Source organism: Sorex fumeus, unplaced genomic scaffold (assembly GCF_029834395.1).
Source record: "Sorex fumeus unplaced genomic scaffold, SorFum_2.1 ptg000072l, whole genome shotgun sequence".
In the NCBI taxonomy this organism is placed as follows: domain Eukaryota; kingdom Metazoa; phylum Chordata; class Mammalia; order Eulipotyphla; family Soricidae; genus Sorex; species Sorex fumeus.
In genome coordinates, this window is record NW_026606129.1 from 7,168,309 (window position 1) to 7,188,049 (window position 19,741).

At 43.9% G+C, this 19,741-nt stretch overlaps 1 protein-coding gene across 3 annotated transcripts in view; it reads left to right on the top strand.

Annotated features, from left to right (window-relative positions):
• The window catches only part of GRM7 (glutamate metabotropic receptor 7), a 931,188-nt gene that overhangs the window by 765,403 nt on the left and 146,044 nt on the right, over positions 1-19,741 (top strand). For all 3 annotated transcript variants that reach the window (XM_056129060.1, XM_056129058.1, XM_056129059.1), the window contains exon 8: positions 11,703-12,638. In XM_056129060.1, the coding sequence (XP_055985035.1) occupies positions 11,703-12,638 (936 nt within the window). The remainder of the gene's footprint in view (positions 1-11,702; positions 12,639-19,741) is intronic.

Here is a 19,741-nt window from a genome sequence, read left to right on the forward strand (position 1 = left end):
TTTGGTCCTTTATCTACTTTCAAGTGCTCCCAATTTAACTCCTTTTCTTCCCTCATAAATGCCAGAGCCATTTCCACTTCAAAACTGATTCAAAAGATGTAGGTCTGCAACCACTAGATTTTCTAAAGAGCAGAAAGATTTCCTTCTCCATACCAGCTCTGGGGGGAATCTGGGCTCAGCTTAGCTCAACCTTGTCTGCAGAGCACGTGGGGAGCCTCTGAACAGGTTGGCATCTGTGTGGGGTCCAGAGAGACTCATGTAGGATACAGATACAAGCCTGTAACTGATCCTGGTTCTATCACTGGCACCCCATGGCACCTTGAGCATCACAGGCTGTATCCCTGGAGGCCCCAAGCCCCACCAGGTGGCCCAGACAATCCCTGGCATTGCAGGGCCCAAGCAGCTCCACGTCCTTGGTCTCCTGTATTGAAATGCCAGACAGGATGGCTGAGAATGACTGGGAGGGCACCCCCGGACCTCCTGAACCCACTTAAGAGGCCCTCCACCCCCAAATCAGTGCCCTTACCTGCCCACAAGAGGCTTTGCAGGGAAGGGAAGTGTTGGCTCACTCTGTGAGTGCCTGGTGTCGATGTGAGTGTTGATTGTACTCATGTCCATCTAAGTAATCCTTCTTTGGTTCTTCACTCCTGAAAGGATGGATTTAGTACATGGGAAATTCTCCAACAAAGTTTGATTTTTAAAATGGGCATTTCCTGTAACTACAGTCTGGGAATCACTAGGGTGCAAATTAATAAGAGTTTTTATTATATTAGAACATCCCCGACACATTGCTTCATATCGTGGTCCTGCTTGCTGTCTGGGTTTTAAAAATAGGGGCTCAGTTCTTTGAATCCATATTGGGGTGCTGGGGAACCCCTAAGGATCGGTTTCTTGTTACCCTTCCTTCCCCCCACACACACCTGGATGCAATCCCATAATCAAACTCTGGCTCCTTGCTCTGGTTACAAAGTCTTACAGATTCAAAATTCTGGGTATTTTCCTGAAAATGATTTTCCACAAATTAAACAGGGCAAATGTATTTTAATGAACAAATGGCATTTTAATAAGAAAGCTCTTTTAAAATCAGCTCATTCTATTAAGGTTTTAATAAGTAAAAATAATGTTACAGAAAATTATTCACAAATAGCACCAACCAGGCTGGTCTACAGAAATACGGAGTAGTTAAAAACATTGCAGCGGGGTGGAATGCTTTTGAAATATGGAGATGGAATTTTACCAGGGAAATGTCTTGGACCTTGCAGCTAGATGGCCTTGCATAGAGAAAGGAACAGATCCCTAGATATAAGCTGGGCCCCAGTGATGATTTAAATTTCTCTCTGGTTTCAGCGCTTGGCAGGAAGACAGCTTCTCATTTGGTTTGATTTGATTTAATTTTTTTAAAAATTTTTATTAGTGAAACACCATGAGGTATGGTTGTAGACTTACAAATTTGGTGCTTTGGTTTCAGTTATACAGTGATTGAGTACCCATTCCTCCACCAGTGTCCATTCCCCACCTCCAATGCTCCCACTATCCCCCCCACACCCCCCCTCCACCATCCTGCCCCACCCCTGTGGCAGGACATTCCCTTTTGTTCTCTCTCTCCTTTTGTGTGCTGTGGTTTGCAAAAGAGGCATTGAGTGGCAATCGTGTTTGGTCTATAGTCTATGTTCAGCATGTATCTCTCATCCTGGGAAGATCCTCCCAGTACCCTTTACTTGGTGCTCCCCTCTCTATCTGAGCTGCCTTCTCCCCAAGCATATGCGGCTGGCCTCCAAGTCATAGAGTGAACCTCCTGGTACTTATCTCGGCTACTCTTGAATGTTAGTCTCCCAATTTGTTACTTTATATTCCCCAGATGAATGCGATCTTTCTATGTCTGTCCCTCTATTTCTGATTCATTTCACTTAGCATAATACTTTCCATGTAGTACATGTAGTACCACTTGTATGTAAATTTCATGACTTCATCTTTTCTAACAGCTACATAGTACTCCATTGTATAGATGTACCAAAGTTTCTTTAACCAGTCATCTGTTTTCGGGCGCTCGGGTTTTTTTTACCAGATTTTGGCTATTGTGAATAGTACAGCAATGAACATAGAAGTGCAGATGTCATTTTGACTGTGCTTTTTTGCCTCTCCTGGATATATTCAGGCCAAATATATCCATATTTGGATCAACTGGGAGCTCAATTTCTAATTTTTGGAGAATCGTCCATACTGTTTTCCAAAAGGGCTGAACCAATTGGCATTCCCACCATCAGCAAAGGAGAGTCCCTTTCTCACCACATCCACAGCAACACCAGTTGCTTTTGTTCTTTTGGATATGGGCCAGTCTCTGTGGTGTGAGAAGATATCTCATTGTTGTTTTGATCTGCATCTCCCTGATGATTAGTGATGTAGAGCATTTTCTCATGTGCCTTTTAGCCATTCGGATTTCTTCTTTGGGAAAGTTTCTGTTCATTTCATCACCCCATTTTTGATGGGGTTGGATATTTTCTTCTTGCAAAGTTCAACCAGTGCTTTGTATATCCTTGGTATCAATCCTGTATCAGATGGGTATTGGGTAAATATTCTTTCCCATTCTGTCGATTGTCTTTGTATTCTGGTTTTTGTGTCTTTTGAGGTGCAGAAGCTTCTTAATTTAAGATAGTCCCATTTGTTTATCTCTGTTTCCACTTGGTTGGTCAGTGGAGTGTCCTCTTTGAAGATACTATTAGTCTCAATATCCTGGAGGGTTTTGCCGACCCTGTCTTCAATGTATCTTATGGATTTTGGCCTACTGTTGAGATCTTTAATCCATTTTGATCTGACTTGGTGCATGGTGTTAGATCGAGGTCTAAGCCCATTTTTTTGCATGTGGTTGTCCAGTTATTTCAGCACCATTTGTTGAAGAGGCTTTCCTTGTTCCACTTCACAATTCTTGCTCCCTTATCAAAGATTAGATGTTCATACATTTGGGGTTGTGTGTACAGATATTCCACCCTGTTCCATTGATCTGCGGCCCTGGCTTTGTTCTAGTACTATGCTCTTTTAATTATTACTGCTTTGTAGTAGAGTTTGAGGTTGGAGAGGGTAATGCCTCCCCATGTCTTTTCCCCAAGAATTGCTTTGGCTATTCGTGGGCGTTTATTGTTCCATATGAATTTCAGGAGTGCTTGATTTATTTGTTTGAAGAATTTCATGGATGGGTATCCTTATAGGGATAGTGTTGAATCTGTATTATGCTTTTGGGAGTATTGCCAATGTTGATTCTTCCTATCCATGAGCAGGGGACATGTTTCCATTTTCTCGTGTCCTCTATTATTTAATAGAGTAGCGTTTTGTAGTTTTCATTGTAGACATTCTGCCTCTTTAGTTAGGCTGATTCCAAGGTATTTGATTTTCTGGGGCAAAATTGTGAATGGGATTATTTTTTTCATGTCACTTTCCTCTGTCTTATTATTTGCATATAGGAAGGCCATGGATTTGGGGGCATTAATTTTATAGCCTGCGACTTTACTGTACAAGACAAATGTTTCTAGGAGTTTCTTGGTAGAGGATTTAGGATTCTCGAGATATAGTATCATATCTGCAAATAGTAAGAGCTTGTTTTCTTCCTTTCCTATCTGGATACTTTAATGTATTTTTATTGCCTAATCGCTATTGCAAGTATTTCCAGTGCTATGTTAAACAGCAGTGGTTATAGTGGGCATCCTTGTCTTTTCCCTGATCTTAGAGGAAAGGGCCTTAGTCTTTCCCCATTGAGGATAATGCTTGCTACGGGTTTGTGATAGATGGCTTTGACTATCTTGAGAAAAGTTCCTTCAAAACCTATTTTGGTGAGAGTTTTCATCATAAACGGGTGCTGGATCTTGTCAAAAGCTTTCTCGGCATCTATTGATATGATCATATGGTCTTATCTTTACTTTTGTTGATATGATGGATTATGTTGATTAATTTCCGAATGTTAAACCATCCTTGCATCCCCAGGATGAAACCCACTTGGTCGTGGTGTATGATCTTTTTGATGAGTTGTTGGATTCTATATGCTAATATTTTGTTGAGAATCTTTACATCTGTGTCCATCAGGGATATTGGCCTATAGTTTTCTTTGGTGGTGGTGTCTTTGTTTGGTTTAGGTATTAGGGAGATATGTGCCTCATAGAAGCTGTTTGGGAAAGTTCCTGTTTTTTCAATTTCCTGGAAAACCTTGAGGAGAAGTGACAAAAGGTCTTCTTTGAATGTTTGGAAGAATTCTCTAGTGAACCCGTCTGGGCCTGGGTTTTTGTTTTTGGGAAGAATTTTGATTACCACTTCAATTTACTTGATATGAAATTCAGGTATTCCAAGTCTTCCTGGTTCTATCTTGGGAGATTATAGGAATCCAGGAATTTTTCCATTTCTTCTAGGTTCTCTTGTTTTGTGGCATACAGACTCTCAAAGTAGTCTCTGATGATCTTTTGGATTTCATTGGTTTCTGTTGTAATGTCCCCTTTTTCATTTCTGATTTGGTTTGTTAGGGTTCTCTCTCTTTCTTTCATTCTTTCTTTCTTGAGCTGTGTGGTTAGGTTATCTATGTAGGCCTTTTCTTCTTTCCTTAGGCATGCTTGCAATGCTATAAATTTTCCTCTTAGCACGGCTTTAGCTGCGTCCCATAGGTTCTGGTAGCTCGTGTCTTCATTCTCATTTGTTTCCAGGTATCTTTTGATTTCGTCTTTGACTTCCTTCCTGACCCACTTATTGTTAAACATTAAGTTGTTTAATTTCCAGGTGTTTGTTGGTGTCTTTGTGTGATTCGTTTTGATCTTCAACACATTATGATCTGAAAAGATTGTTGATACTACTTCTATCTTCCTGATTTTATTGGGGTATGTTTTGTGGCCTAACACGTGGTCTATTTTGGAGAATGTTCCACGTGCTCTGGAGAATAACGTGTATTTTTTCTTTTGGGGGGATATAGCCCTGTATAGTTCTATTAGCCCTCTCTCTTCTATTTCTTCCTTCAAAGCTAATGTTTCCTTGTTGAGTTTTGTTCTTGTTGATCTATCCAGAAGTGATAAGGTGATGTTGAAGTCTCCAACTACTATTGTGTTGCTAGCAATGTCCTCCTCAAAATCTGTTAGTGGATGTTTTAAGTATTTAGCTGTTCCCTCATTAGGTGCGTATACATTTAAGAGTGTAATTTCTTTCTGTTGTACATATCCTGTGATAAATAGAAAATGGCCTTGGCTGTCCCTTATAATCTTCTTCAACCTGAAATTTATGTTGTCAGATACTAATATGGCCACCCCAGCTTTTTTGAGGGAGCTGTTTGCTTGCAGGATTATTTTCCATCCTTTAACTTTGAGTCTGTGTTTGCTCTGATTGTTCAGATGAGTTTCTTGTAGACAGCAGATTGTTGGTTTCCGTTTCTGGATCCATTTTGCCACTCTGTGTCTCTTGATTGGTGCATTTAGACCAGTGACATTAAGAGAGATTATTGCCATGGGATTTTGTGCCATCTTTCTGTAGGGGTTGGTTGTGTTTCTAAGGTTTTTCCTTCTTATCTTACAGGAGCCCCTTTAACCCTTCTTTTAGATTTGGTTTTGAGTCTATGAAGTTCCTGAGCTGTTTTTTAATCTACAAAATGGTGTATAGGTCCATAGAGTTTGAGTGAGAGTTTAGCTGGATAAAGTATTCTTGGTGAAGCGTTCATTTCATTGAGTTTTTTCACTATATCCCACCATTGCCTTCGGGCTTGGAGGGTTTCCTCTGATAGGTATGCTGTAAATCTAAGGGGTGCTCCTTTGTATGTTATTTCCTTCTTTGACCTTGCTGCTTGTAGTTTTGTGTCTCTGTCCACAGCATCCATTGTTCTGACTATGATATGCCTTGGAGTGTTTTTATTAGGGTCTCTTTTTGCTTGCACCCTTCTGGCTCCTTGGATCTGTATGTCTGCATTCTTTAACTCTGGGAACTTTTCAGCAATGATTTCTTTGACTGTGGCTTTTTTTTATTGCGGTTGCCTCCCTGCCCTTCTGGCACTCCAGTGATTCTAATGTTGTTCCTCTTGGCATCTTTCCCTAGGTCTCTGATTCTCCTTAGAGCCATTTTGAGATCTTTTACCATTGCTTGTTTTTCCCTGTGGGATTTCTGTTGCTCATCCTCAAGCTCACTGATCCTGTCTTCAGCTGTACTTATCCTACGGCTAAGGGAACTTACTGAGTTTTTAATTTTGTCTACCGAATCCTTTATTTGTGACACTTCTTTTTGTAGCTTTTTTGTTTCTGCTTTCATTTCTTCCTGTATTTTCTCTACTATCTGTTCTATTGTTTCTTTCATTTCTTCTTTTAGTTTTCCGGATATCTCCTCCGTTGATTCTTGGAGTAGATTCCTGAACATCCTTTGCATTTCGTCTCAGAATTCTTTATCGGAGAGAGCATATTTGTAGGTCACCGCGGTTGAGGATTCGGGGATCTTTTCTTTGTCTTCTCCTTGTAGTGGAGATTTGCACTGTTTCTTCATGTTGTTTTGGTTGTCTAGTGATGAAACTCTGGAATTCACTAGCACTGTTCCCTCTTACCGTGAGAAAGGATTCTGGATAAGGCCGGTCAATGGTGGACACCCACCTCTCTTTCTAGGGTCTGAGCATCTTCTCAGACATTTTTCTTTGGCTTATGATGGGCATCTAGTGAAGCTTTGTAGGAGGTGCTCTTTTAATATTGGTTTTATACAGCTTCTATTGCGTACTGGTCTTTTGTTAGAATTGGAGTAGGCCAGTGGATTGTTGTTGTAGTTTAGGTGGCCAGAATTTTTTCCACAGATTTAGATGATAAAGGCTGAGGTGGGAGTCCAGAGTGCTGGGAGTGGGAAATATAAATGTGGCCGTGTGAGGGCCGCCTGCCCTGGAGAAGGCCACGCCCACTTTTGAGGAGGCCACGCCCACTTTTGAGGAGGCTCTGCCCTTACAGTGATGTCCATGCCCCCAGCCAGTCCAGATGCTAGTCCACAGACCTGTTGGGGAGGGGCAGCGGCTACTTGGGCCGGCACTCCCTCTCATTTGGTTTGATTTTAAACCTCCAGAAATGTTAAGGGCTGTGCATTTCCTGGGAGTACAACTCTCTCCTAGCACTGATACCCAGTCTATGCCAGACACGGACATTAGGTTGCACCCAGACTATGCCAGATATATCCAGATACATCCGCTGAAGAACTTGAACTTACACATGCTTCTTCTGCTTCTTTGCTATTTGTCTCAGCAAAAGTTTGGGATTAGCAGCTGAATCTCTGACTTGATCCTTCTCTTTCCTGAGCATGTGGAGGGAGACTTGAACAAGTGTTTTTGATTCCACTTGGGGTTTCAGTCACCCGCTTGCAGTGCTTGTCACTATTCCGGGCTCTGTACTCGAGGGACCACGAGGTGCTAGACATCCAGTGGGGGAGCTGGCGTGGTAGCCTGCAAGGCAAGCTCCTTAACCCTGGGCCCACCCATGTCTGATACAGAAGCTCCGTTTCCTTCTGGAGTTTCCCACTGTCCTGAAAATGTTTTGAATTCTTGGTGCATTGTCTAAAAGTCTCAGGAGGTCTACCTGCCTGGATTGGCAGCACAAGGGAAAAAGACCCTGTGTTTGAGCTTGAACCTGTAATAAATTAAGCACCCAGGAAAGTGTCTGCGGCGCTGACTAGAGCAGAAACAGCCAGCTGGCTAGAGCAGAAACAGCCTTGGTGAGTGGCAGACATGGTTCGGTGCTGTCCTAAACACACTTTTGGTTCTTTTCTTTATCTATGTTCTCTGTGTGTCGAAGTTGCAGAATGGCTGCAGCTGCACTAGCCATCATTTCTGCTCTCTTCCAAATCACAAAGCTGGCAACAGCATGCTCTTGCTCCAGTGTGCCTTTCTCTTCTCACTGTATCCAGCAGTTACCTCTGATTCTACTGCATCTTGTTTTTATATTTATTGCTGGACATGCCCAATTTTCTCTCTCCCATTCCATTGTTCCATACACCCATACCATGAGGACACTGCCCCATATTTGGTGGTGCCACTGCTAAAGAGATGCTGTGCCCCGGCCATGAGCTGGCATTGCCATGGTCCTTTCTCATCTGCTGAGCCAGATACCCATTGACCATAAACCTTGGGCATCTCTGGGAATTTAGAACTATCTTCTGCGGAAGACAGAGGCAAGCACCCAAGCCATTTTCCTCGTGTTGACTAAGGATTCCTGGCTTCATAAAACAGTTTGTGTCGGAGTCCAGAACACACTTTGAAACTGCATTCCACCCAGCCTTCTGGCAAAGCAAATTGACACCCTATTTGATTTCTTTATAGTTGTAACTGATTATCTTTCCTCTACGTTGGTGCCAGAGGCATTTACAGTGGACTGCTTCATCCTCTGGAGGCAGGCGTAGGATTTGTATGGATGGACACAGAGAGTCACAAATCATATGCATTGCTTTAACAAAATTCTCACTTGCTGGTGCTGTTAAAGGCGACTTGGCACCTTCATGGAAGACAGATTATATTTTCAATAATGATTTTTGTTTGCAAAGCAAGTAAATTAAACTTTTGTTCATTTGGAGCAAGAGACAACTTTGTTGGTTTAATATATACAATTAAAGCTGAGCTGAGATCTACTTTAAATGAAAATTGAAAACAAATTAAGTAATCAGTCAATGTAATGTTTGTCGTTACCGCTCTTGTATGTATTTGGATAACTCAAGAAAAAAAGCAGCTTAGCATTGCTGGGCATTTTATTTTATTCCAAGGGGGAAACACAGTGAGCTGGCACCATTGGAAATTGGTGATAAAATATTACATGCAGTGTTTATTTGTCTTCATGTTTGTATGAGCTCTATGTCAATTCCCATAGATTAAGTTAATCATAAGACATATCAGTACCCACTCGTATTGGGATCAGGCAATCTTAGGTTGACTTAGTGTAATTATTTGTATATATATATATTTTTTTTTTCTTTTCTTTTTTTATTAGTGAAAAACCATGAGGTACAGTTATAGGCTTACAAATTTTGTGCTTGGGTTTCAGTTATACAATGATCAAGTGCCCATCCCTCCACCAGTGCCCGACATCCATCCCCACGGGTCCCAGCATCCCCCCCCAACCGTCATCCCCCCCCCCCCGTCCCATCCTGCCTCTGTGGCAGGGTATTCCCCCTTGTTCTCTCTCTCTTCTTTTGGGTACTGTGTTTTGCAAGAGAGGCTTTGAGTGGCAATCATGTTTGGTCTATCGACTACTTTTAGCATGCTTCTCCCACCCTGGGAGGGCCCTCACAACACCCTTCATTTGGTACTCTCTTCTCTATCTGAGCTTCCTTTTCACCTAGAGCCTGTGGCTGGCCTTCCATTCATGGAGCAAAATTCCTGGTACTAATCTCAGCCATTCCTGGGTGTTACTCTCCCTTTTTGTTGCTTTATGTTCCCCAGATGAATGCAATCTTTCTGTGTCTATCCCGCTCTTTCTGACTCATTTCGCTTAACATGATACTTTCCATGTAGTACCACTTGTATGTAAATTTCATAACTTCATCTTTTCTAAAGCTACATAGTACTCCATTGTGTAAATGTACCAAAGTGTATATATTTTTATTTTTGGCTAATCTTTCTTAGTAGCCATGTGTAGTATCTTTTTCATTTGACATTTAGAAACATTTGTATTGATAAACAACATGTTTTGTAGATTCAAATTTTTGGAAATTTGACATTTGCAAAGATAGTGGCTATTTTTTTTCTCTCTCTTATTGCAAACCAATTCCTTTGTTCGATGACTCTGGGATCATCGGTGCCAATGACTTTTCTCCTAACCAAGAGTGGTGCCAGGCATTAAATAACCATGTTTTATATTTGTGTAGATTGTAACAGCAGCCTTGGGTTTTGCTCCCAAACAAATGGGCCCACACAGCTCATCAGCAGAACCTTGGGTCTCTGGTTCCAGTTGAAATTTGGTCGCTGGGAGGCGATACTGCTTTCCTGAAACTCTATCCCTCTGCGGCTTTGTTTCAGAGTTTGCTGCACAGGATTGAGATTTTGAATGTCATTCTCATGCAACTTGACAGAAGTGTCACTCCATGCTATATATTGCATCCTATTTTAACATAACTCTAAAATTCAGTGAGCAAAAAATTAGTTTCTCCTCTCTTATCTCCTAAAATTTTGTGTCAAATATGTCTCAGATTTCCCATTATCTTTTAAACCTAATTTTTGGGTCCAACTGTATTAAAATTTCAATTAAGTATGTATGGAAGTTTCTTCACCAGAGTTCTACATATTAATTTGCCAACTTAGTACATCGTTTGCAGCTTGTAAATATTGAAATTATTTATTCATGTTGTTTATATTTATTGGTTACAAGTAACAAAAATGTGATTCAAATCATCTCATCATACTGGATTTTCCTGAATTACAGTAGTCACAGCCTAGGGTACTGTCTTCAGGAATGGCTGTATCCAGGAGTTCAGGAACGCTCATCATACTCTTTCTCTTCAACTCCCCACCATACTTCAATAACAAAGACTCTTTGGTGGTATGCAATGAATTCAGTGAAATTGGCTTCAGGATTTCTCAGTGAGTCACCCAGAGAATGTAAATGCAGGGCCGAATATTCTCTTACCTGTATGAAACCATGCATGTATGTTGTACCACTCCACATTCCAGGTGTAGCTCCAGCACCACAGACATTAGTGATCCTAGTGCCATAATACAATGTGCCTTTGAGCACCCCAATTTAAACGTGCAACACTCCAACCCTAGGTGTGTGACCCTGGTCACTGCATCAAAGTCAAAGGGAGCAGAGTTGTAGGGGAAATGAATAAATCTTTCAGGGGGTGGAGGAGGTTTGAGCTACGCCAGGTACTTAAGCTACTCCTGGCTATTTGCTTGGGGACCATGTAGTGCCAGGATCCAAGGCAAGATCTTGCATGCAAAGCATATGCCCAGCCCTGGGATCATTTCTGCAGCCCTCTTAGGAAAACAATTATTTTCTGAGCAAAAGAAGCAGGGAAGCTTAGCAAAGTACAGAGAAGGTGACCATCACAGCCATTCCAGCCATTTGTAGAACAATACTCAAAAAGACCCTTATGGGGAAGATGAGTGCCACTTTACCCATGGTGGGTTTTGGTGGTGGTGGTGGTGGTGGTGGTGGTGGTTTTATGCTGGGTTGGAAAATTGACACTTTATCCTCTGAAGAAGCACATATTAGCTTTTCTGAGTTTATCTCATCATCGGGATCCCTTTAGGATAAAAAATAAAGAGACCCAAACGGTCCCTTTTAAAAGAATATTCTTATTTAGGAGGCCTGGGAGGGAGTAAGCCACATGATTTTATATGTATGTATGTATGTGTGTATGTATGTATGTATTTAGAGGGGGTCTTTTGGGGTCACACCCAGCAAATGCTCAGGGGTTACTTCTGGCAATGTATTCAGGAATTACTCCTGGTGGTGCTCGGGGAACCCTATGGGATGCTGGGGATTGAACCCCAGTCAACTGCGTGCAAGGCAAATGCCCTTCCTGGTATACCAAAAGCTAACAATTTTAGCATCCACCCTGGTTGGACTGACAGTGAAGGGGGCAGAATCAGCACTCGGGTGTCAGTGCCCCCTGCTGTGGTCACTCACTTCCTTCTCCTGCGCAGACCTCAAGAGGGGCTGAGGGGACTGGTGGTGGTGGTGGTTTTCCTTTTCTCCCCAGGAATAACCCGTGGCTCCTTTCTTCCTCCCCTGCTGCAGATCGAGGACATGCAGTGGGGCAAAGGCGTGCGGGAGATCCCCGCGTCGGTGTGCACGCTGCCCTGCAAGCCTGGCCAGAGGAAGAAGACGCAGAAGAGTGCCCCCTGCTGCTGGTCCTGCGAGCCCTGCGAGGGCTACCAGTACCAGCTGGACGAGATGACCTGCCAGCACTGCCCCTACGACCAGCGGCCCAACGAGAACCGGACGGGCTGCCAGGACATCCCCATCATCAAGCTGGAGTGGCACTCGCCCTGGGCCGTGATCCCCGTCTTCCTGGCCATGCTGGGCATCATCGCCACCATCTTCGTCATGGCCACTTTCATCCGCTACAACGACACGCCCATCGTGCGGGCCTCGGGCCGGGAACTGAGCTACGTGCTCCTGACGGGCATCTTCCTCTGCTACATCATCACCTTCCTGATGATCGCCAAGCCCGACGTGGCCGTGTGCTCCTTCCGCAGGGTGTTCTTGGGCCTGGGCATGTGTATCAGTTACGCGGCCCTCTTGACCAAAACCAACCGGATCTATCGCATCTTTGAGCAGGGCAAGAAATCGGTGACGGCACCCAGACTCATCAGCCCCACGTCCCAGCTGGCCATCACCTCCAGCTTGATATCCGTCCAGCTTTTGGGCGTGTTCATTTGGTTCGGCGTTGACCCACCCAACATCATCATAGACTACGATGAGCATAAGACCATGAACCCCGAGCTGGCCAGGGGGGTTCTCAAATGTGACATCACAGATCTGCAAATCATCTGTTCCTTGGGCTATAGCATTCTGCTCATGGTCACATGCACTGTGTATGCCATCAAGACCCGGGGTGTCCCAGAGAATTTTAACGAAGCCAAACCCATTGGATTCACTATGTACACCACGTGTATAGTGTGGCTTGCCTTCATTCCCATTTTTTTTGGCACTGCGCAGTCTGCAGAAAAGGTAAGTGAAACTGAGCACTGCGTTGTTGATGTCAGAAATCCAGTTGGGCATGTAGATTGAGAGATTATATGTATGCAGTATGTCACCTGTGGAGAAATTTTGAGTTAAGAGGCTTGGATGTTGCAGACATCTAACACTTGCATTGATCCCACTGGAAGCCAAATGGAGGTAGCTTTTCCAAGCTAATGTATTATAGCGTCACTCAATGTAACAAGTGATTAGGCCATATAAAATTATTAAGTCTAAATGCAACCTTCCCATCCTCTTCTTACACATTTCTTTGGGCAGGAAAGGTGGGCTGAATCTAGTGCAGGAACTTTGCAGCTTATTAAAAGTGCCCTGTGTATATAATAAACACATATCCATGCACTCATGTCTGCCAGGGACTCAAGCAAGACATGGATGATATGGAATAGAATTTCTATCTTCCAGTGGTAAAAGTTCAAGATCTTCAATCTATTGATCCTAGATGTGGTGATTAGAGCACATGCTTCCCACTTAACTCTCCAAGGCTATAAATCTAGAGACTCAGGGACACCTCGCATGTGTTGGTACTTATTGTAGCTGGTGGGATCTTGATATAGGTCTGATGATGCATGAAAATTAGGCAATACTAAGGCGTGGATTCCACCTGTGATTGATTCATACACATCTGACATCTATATTCACCCACCTGTCTATGGTTCTCTAGATGCACTAATGGAGTGAGCCTATTACATTGCTTTTCACAAGCTATAGAGTTCTTCATTTGATAGAGGCAGCAGCTCTGACAGAGAGGTGCTGTTAAGTCAGAATCAAGGTCTAGAGTTCTAATGGAAGTGTTCTGTAGGAGAAAGCCTGTTAGAACTCAATTGGAAGTTGTTACATTGGGTATCAGGTGTGATTCCGTGTTAGTTTGGAGAAGTCTCTTTAACATTCGGGGATTCAGTGCCCTGCCTGCAGATGTAAGGATGAAATAGGAACAGCTGAACACATATAAATTTATTCTGGGAATTGGCTGAATATAATTTTATAACATTTGGCTGGTTTTCCATCTGAAAAGCAAGCTTTCATTGAAATGGTTTCATTCAGAAGCTCCACATTTGGATTTTTGTTGTCAAAAATGGTGACACTCTCATGAAACCACATTTTAGAATTCTAAAAACAAGGACTTGATGGCTTCAGATAATGGATCTGGTCTTACAGTGTCTTGCGGCAAGTTTTTCTGAAATATTTGCTCAACGAATGAGCATAGCATGTTTCCAACAGCAAGTTTCAAATTTATAATGCATGTTTACTGTCTGTGAAACCAACTAGAATTTCCTTTTATTGCTTCTATCCATCCTTGGGCCAAGGGAATAGTAAAATATGAGTTAGGGCTGTGAAATGCCAGAGAGACAAGAAGGAAAATCCCCTAATATATGCAGGTGAGTTGATAACCATTACACTTTTTTATGGAGAATGATGAGCATGGTCAAAGCCTCTGAAGATAATTATTTTGTTATTAAAACAAATACAATTCTCCAATAAAAAGAGGCTACAAACACTAAGCCCCTTGCCTGTAAATTTATTTTTGCAGAATTTCGAAAGGCATCATTGTGGTTGTTTTATAGATGTGCCTTGCAATAATGGGGATTTGATAAGATACCCCTCTGCTATTTCATTTTGCTTTTCTAGCCCTTTCTGGGATAATTGTGGATTTTCCCAATGGGGTCAGGGATACAATTCACTCATTTAAAAAGCCAAAAAATGGGACGCATTTCCAGGAACTGAATTCAGTGAGTCTAGTTCTAGTAGGCGCTGTGGGTAGCACTGGAACAGACAGAAATGAAGCTGTCTTTGAGCAGCGTGGTTTTTATCCCAAAGTTTGAAACACACATATTTCTTTTTTTTAAATTTTTAATAGTGAAACACCATGAGGTACAGTTGTAGACTTACAAATTTTTGTGCTTGGATTTCAGTTATACAACGATTGAGTACCCATCCCTCCACCAGTGCCCATTCCCACCTCCAATGTCCCAGCATCCCTCCTCCCTCCCCCCATTCCCACCCCACTCCTGTGTCAGTGCATTCCCTTTTGTTCTCTATTTCCTTTTGGGTGCTGGGAACACACATATTTCTTGGGATGTATTCTCACCGAGTTATGTCTGCATTGCTGATTGGCACAATGAAGGATCCGGGGTTGCCAAATGGGAACTGTTGACTGTTATGTGAAAATGCAGAAGCCCTAATGGTAGGCATATGGGCAGAAAAGAATGAGTGATCAATATTTTACTTACACAAAACAATGGGATTTAAATTGTGAAGGTGGCAAATTGCCAAATGCAACAAAGATCACAGCAAATCTCATCACTGCCAAGCAGAGCAGCCGCCGAGCCCTGGTTCCTCTGTCCTTATTTAGATTTACCATTTTAAGTGTTTCAAGTGGAAGAATTCCATTGTATCGGGAAATAAAAAAAAATTAGGCAGCACATTCAGCAATAATAACTATTTACTGTTTCAGGAAATTGAATTCATTTTTATGATGCCAGGGATATCTCTGTGAAATTTCTCATCCGTTGAGTTCATTAACACCACATAAACTAGGAGAAATGTTTTCTACTTTCTTACAAAATATAATCCCTGCGAAGAGTCATTTCTGCTTTTATGAGGAAGGGTGCAGGAGATTACTGCACTCTGGTCTCATTATGGCGGCTGGAGGATCTGGGCTATGTGGACAGGAGAGAGCCATGGCAGCTGTCAGGAATTTAGCTTGGGTGATTGCGACAGTAGTGTCACTGTGGGGAAATGCTGCCAAGGCCACGCGTGGCACTATCCCTCTGAATGCCATTTCCATCCTTGGAAACTCTGCTGAATTTATATGAACCACAGAGGCTTGACTTGAGGATGTGTCATTGTGTGCACGGACTTGCCCACAGTCTCACAGGGAAGTGAGGCTCAGGTAGGGAGCATACAGGTTACCTTGCTAATGAGTCCGCCTGAAAAATGCTGTTTGTCAGGAGTGTTTATAAAACCAATTGACTGGAAAGCTTTCTTGGTAAGGTATCGTCATCATCATTTTTGGAGTGGGGGCAGCCCCTCTATGCTCAGGACTTTCTCCTGGCACAGTACTATTCGTTACACCTGGACAGGGTTGCAAGCTTCCTGTCGCTTAGCTCTGCAAAGGCGAATTAGGATCAAAGGATTGGGAGCTGAGGTCTGGGGTCTTTGCTCTGTGAATGTCACAGACGATGTGAGAGTCAGAAAGTGCAGAACACACAGGCATTTCTGCTCGGAGGAAGCTGCTGAAAATGATTTGAGGCAAGAAGGAAGGATTTTGACTTTTGGTTCTCCAATGGATCTAGGGGTCATGCCGTTTTCTGCAATTCAGAGCAAACCAGCAGGAAGTCCAAATAATAGAATTATTTCAAGAGTGTACTATGAAAGAGCAGAACGAGGGCTTCTGTTGGCTATCCAGAGCCAGTAACAGGGTCTAAAACTTAGTGATAGTCAAGTTGACCTTGATTGCCCCCAGAGGAATTTAAAATACATGCTGCCAAACTCCCAACTGGATCAGTAGGGCTAGGATGTGGGCCAGAATTCTAGATTCTTGAACAGGCATGTTGGGAATATGCCAATTGAAACTCAGAATACTTCTTGAAGCTGCCTGAACATTTTCTTTCGCATCTACAGAGAACATTCTATAAATAATGTCCTGAATTTCTAATTTCAGAGCCTTTGGGAATAAATTAATTCTTATCTCAAATAAGTGGGATTTCAAGAGGCTCAGGGACCAGGAGATCAGAGAAACATCATTTAGAGTCAAAGATCCTGCTAGAATCAGGAAGTCTAATGAGGTTTCAGTTGTAAGGTTTGGGCAAGACACTCTTAGAACCAGAACCGAGGCGCTACCAGGGGCAGCAGGGATGGCTGGGAGGCAGAGGATGGGAATCACACAGGATATTTCTGGAGAGACTGGAGTTATAGGTCACAATCTCTATATCTCCCATAGCTAGGAGCTGGTTGCCTAGAATCTGAATACAAAGCAAAGCCAGCCTAGGACTAAAATTAGGGATCAGAAATATATGCCAAACAAGTGGTGATCCTTTCCTCAGACCAAAGACAGGCATTGCTCATCCATTTGGACATGCTGTCTCCAACCCAGGAGTGGTCTTGAACACCCCGCACCCCCAAAGTCTTTGGGCAGTCCTTCCCTGTCCGGGAGGACTCTGAACCCCATGTGCCATCCTGATTCAGAACCAGCTTTCCCAGAATCCTGGTATGTCTTTTCCCATCTGCCCATTTGCTGTCATGTACGGCTGTGATAGGATCTTCCGTGTCAAGGTGAAGACTATCCATGGGAGAGAGGGGCTTTATCAGCCTTTAATTGGCCTCTGGTTACTCTTTTCTTTATCAAATCACCACACACATGCCCAACAACATCAGTCCCAGAGGCTGGAGAGAAAGTACAGGCATAAGGCACTTGCCTAGCACAGACTGACCCAGGTTCTATCCCTGGTGCCCTATGGGGTCCCTCGAGCACCACCAGGAGTGATCCTTCAGTGCAAGCCCAGAGTATGGCCCAAGAATCATTCAGTGTGGCCCCCAAGCCACAAAAAAAATTCCAGAGAGAGAGAGAGAGACAGCGATAGTGGGGATAAAAAGAAAGTATCAGACTCCGTTCTCCTGGGGAATAAAAATATACTGGTTTATGTTTCTATGCTACTTGATTTGATTAAAAGAATCTCCCCATGATCGGAGCAATCAAAGTAATAACTAGGAAGACTGAATACGCTCTGCTTCTCTCGAGACTGAGAGACAGGGAGACCCCACCCACCCTGCAGCACAGCTGGGCCTCACAGCTCACCCTGAACAGCACAGAGCTGCAGGGACACTGGGGACCTGGCACCAGAGAGCACCCCACACCCACATGTGCCCCTCAGCATCTCTTAGGCAAGCAGTCCCATGTGGGAAGGAGCCATGGGGGTTCCTAGCTCTGGGGGGTGGGAGAGTCCTTACTCATGCACCCTACAGCCTGCAGGTACATGTGTGTGTCTGAATCCCCAGTGGCACCTGTGTAAAACCGTGTAAAGGAGGTTTTCACTCACTTGAAGTGCTTAGCAGGAGCTGCATTTGTTCTGAGTGGTTTACTGTAGACCAAGAGCTGCGACTTGCAGCCTGTTCTTCTGCCCCAGGCTGGAACATTCCGTTCTGCACACAGGATGCCACTTGCCTGCCCCCCACTCTCTGCTGCTCCTGCACTTCTTGGTGTGGAGGTGAGGGTGGCGTGGAGAGTGGCTGAGACATGGGGTGAAAGTTGGTGCTGTGGGCACAGTCTCCTGAAAGCCTCAGAGGCCCATACACATTTCTTAGTGACAGGGAATCTGGAGTAGGAATCCCAGGGTCACCTTAGGGGATGGGCTGGGGTCAGGACAGGATCCTCGTTAAGAGTTGCTATGCTCAGGAGAGGGAAGGTGGTCTCGGTCCAAGCAAGCAAAGTCTGGGGGGCCAGAGATGGGCACAGCCTTGAGAGCAGCACCCGCTGTTTGAAGAATGGAAGATGCCCATGGCCGAGGCCCATCTGCCCTGGGTATCCCATCATTTTGTTATTGAAACGGAGATACACAGAGATTTCTTTTTGGCCAATTTGCAAAACACATTACCCACGCTTTTTTCACTTGTCAAACAGCAACTGAAGGAGGAAAGAGAAGGGATCCCAGTGCCCACCCTCCAGAGAGAAACGCTGCCCAGTATACCCGGCTCCTGGGCATGCTTGCGCATGCACGTGCACACACACACGTACACACACAGGAGCGCACAATGCCAGAGGAAAGCGTTTGCTGTGTATTTAAGCACAGTGCAGTGGCGGGTGGGACGCTGGAAGGGTCTGGTCTTGCTTCTGCTACTGAGTCTGTCAGTGTGGTTTCAGGAGCACAGGAAGCGGCCTCCTTGTACTTCCTGTTCTGACCGGGAGATGTGAAGCTTCTCCCCTAATGAACCTCTGAGCCCAACTGTTGGCTGTGCAACCCTTGGGCAGGGGCTGGAGCCCATGAGGTCTTTCCTTCTCCCCTTTGTGGCACGTCAGCCCCTTTCTCTCTAGTACATGACAGAAATGAGCCTGCTGACAGGCAGGCAGTGAAAGCCTAGCTTTGGGGTCCTGCGAATCCCATGCTCTATCCTAATACCCACCCTGCTAGGATTTCTTTCCAGAGCCAGCTACCCTCTCCACCCCTGCCCACAACATTGTCTGCTCTCCAGAGCTTCTGGAGTATCACTGTTCACCCGATTGGCTCCCAAACTTCCTGTGCCCTAGCCTCTTGTGTCCCCCTCAGGTGTATAGTTACACCCACTTCCAGGCTTTGAAGAAATGAGATCTTTAAGTTACTGAGCCCCAGGACATAAGAGCCCATTGTATCAGCTGACAGAGAAGGATCTAGAAACAACTGAAACCCCATGCACTGAGGTAGAGAGAGAAAAGATGGAGCCATTGATTTGGTAAAAGGGGATTTCTGAAACATTCCAACATGCACCCACATTCTCCTCTCATTATTCCTCCCCTCTCCTTACCCAAGCAAAGGCTTAGGCAAGACTGTGGGGAGGGTAGCTTTATTATATTCTCAAACTGCCAACCCAAATGTCTATCTACAGATGAACAGTTAAATTAGGAATGTGCTCATAAAATGGACCATAAAGGGCTGTTGACACGTCCTAAACATAGCTAGATCCCAAACACTGTCATGACAAATGAAAAACTACAGACAGGAGGGAGTATATACTACAGGATCTCATTTCTATCAAAAAATTTTAATTCAAATTAAAAGTGACAGCAAGCAGCTCAGCTTTAGACTGGGGATGAGTGAGGGGCTGGGAATAACAAAGGAAGAAGAGGACATTTGGAGAGGGATGTAAGGGCTAATTCTCTTGGTTCTGGTGATGGTTTCCAAGTCTAGTTGATGTCAGAATTGATCAATGTATACTCTTCAAGCACATCAATTAGGCTTCAATAAATCTGTGCAAACTTGCTTTGCACAAGGAGCCTTCACTTCCTCTCTTACTGCCCCATTTTCTTGAAATGTAATCATTCAGTCTTTTCTTTGTTTTTGTGGTCACACTGGTGATGCTCAGGGTAACCCCTGGTTTTGCAC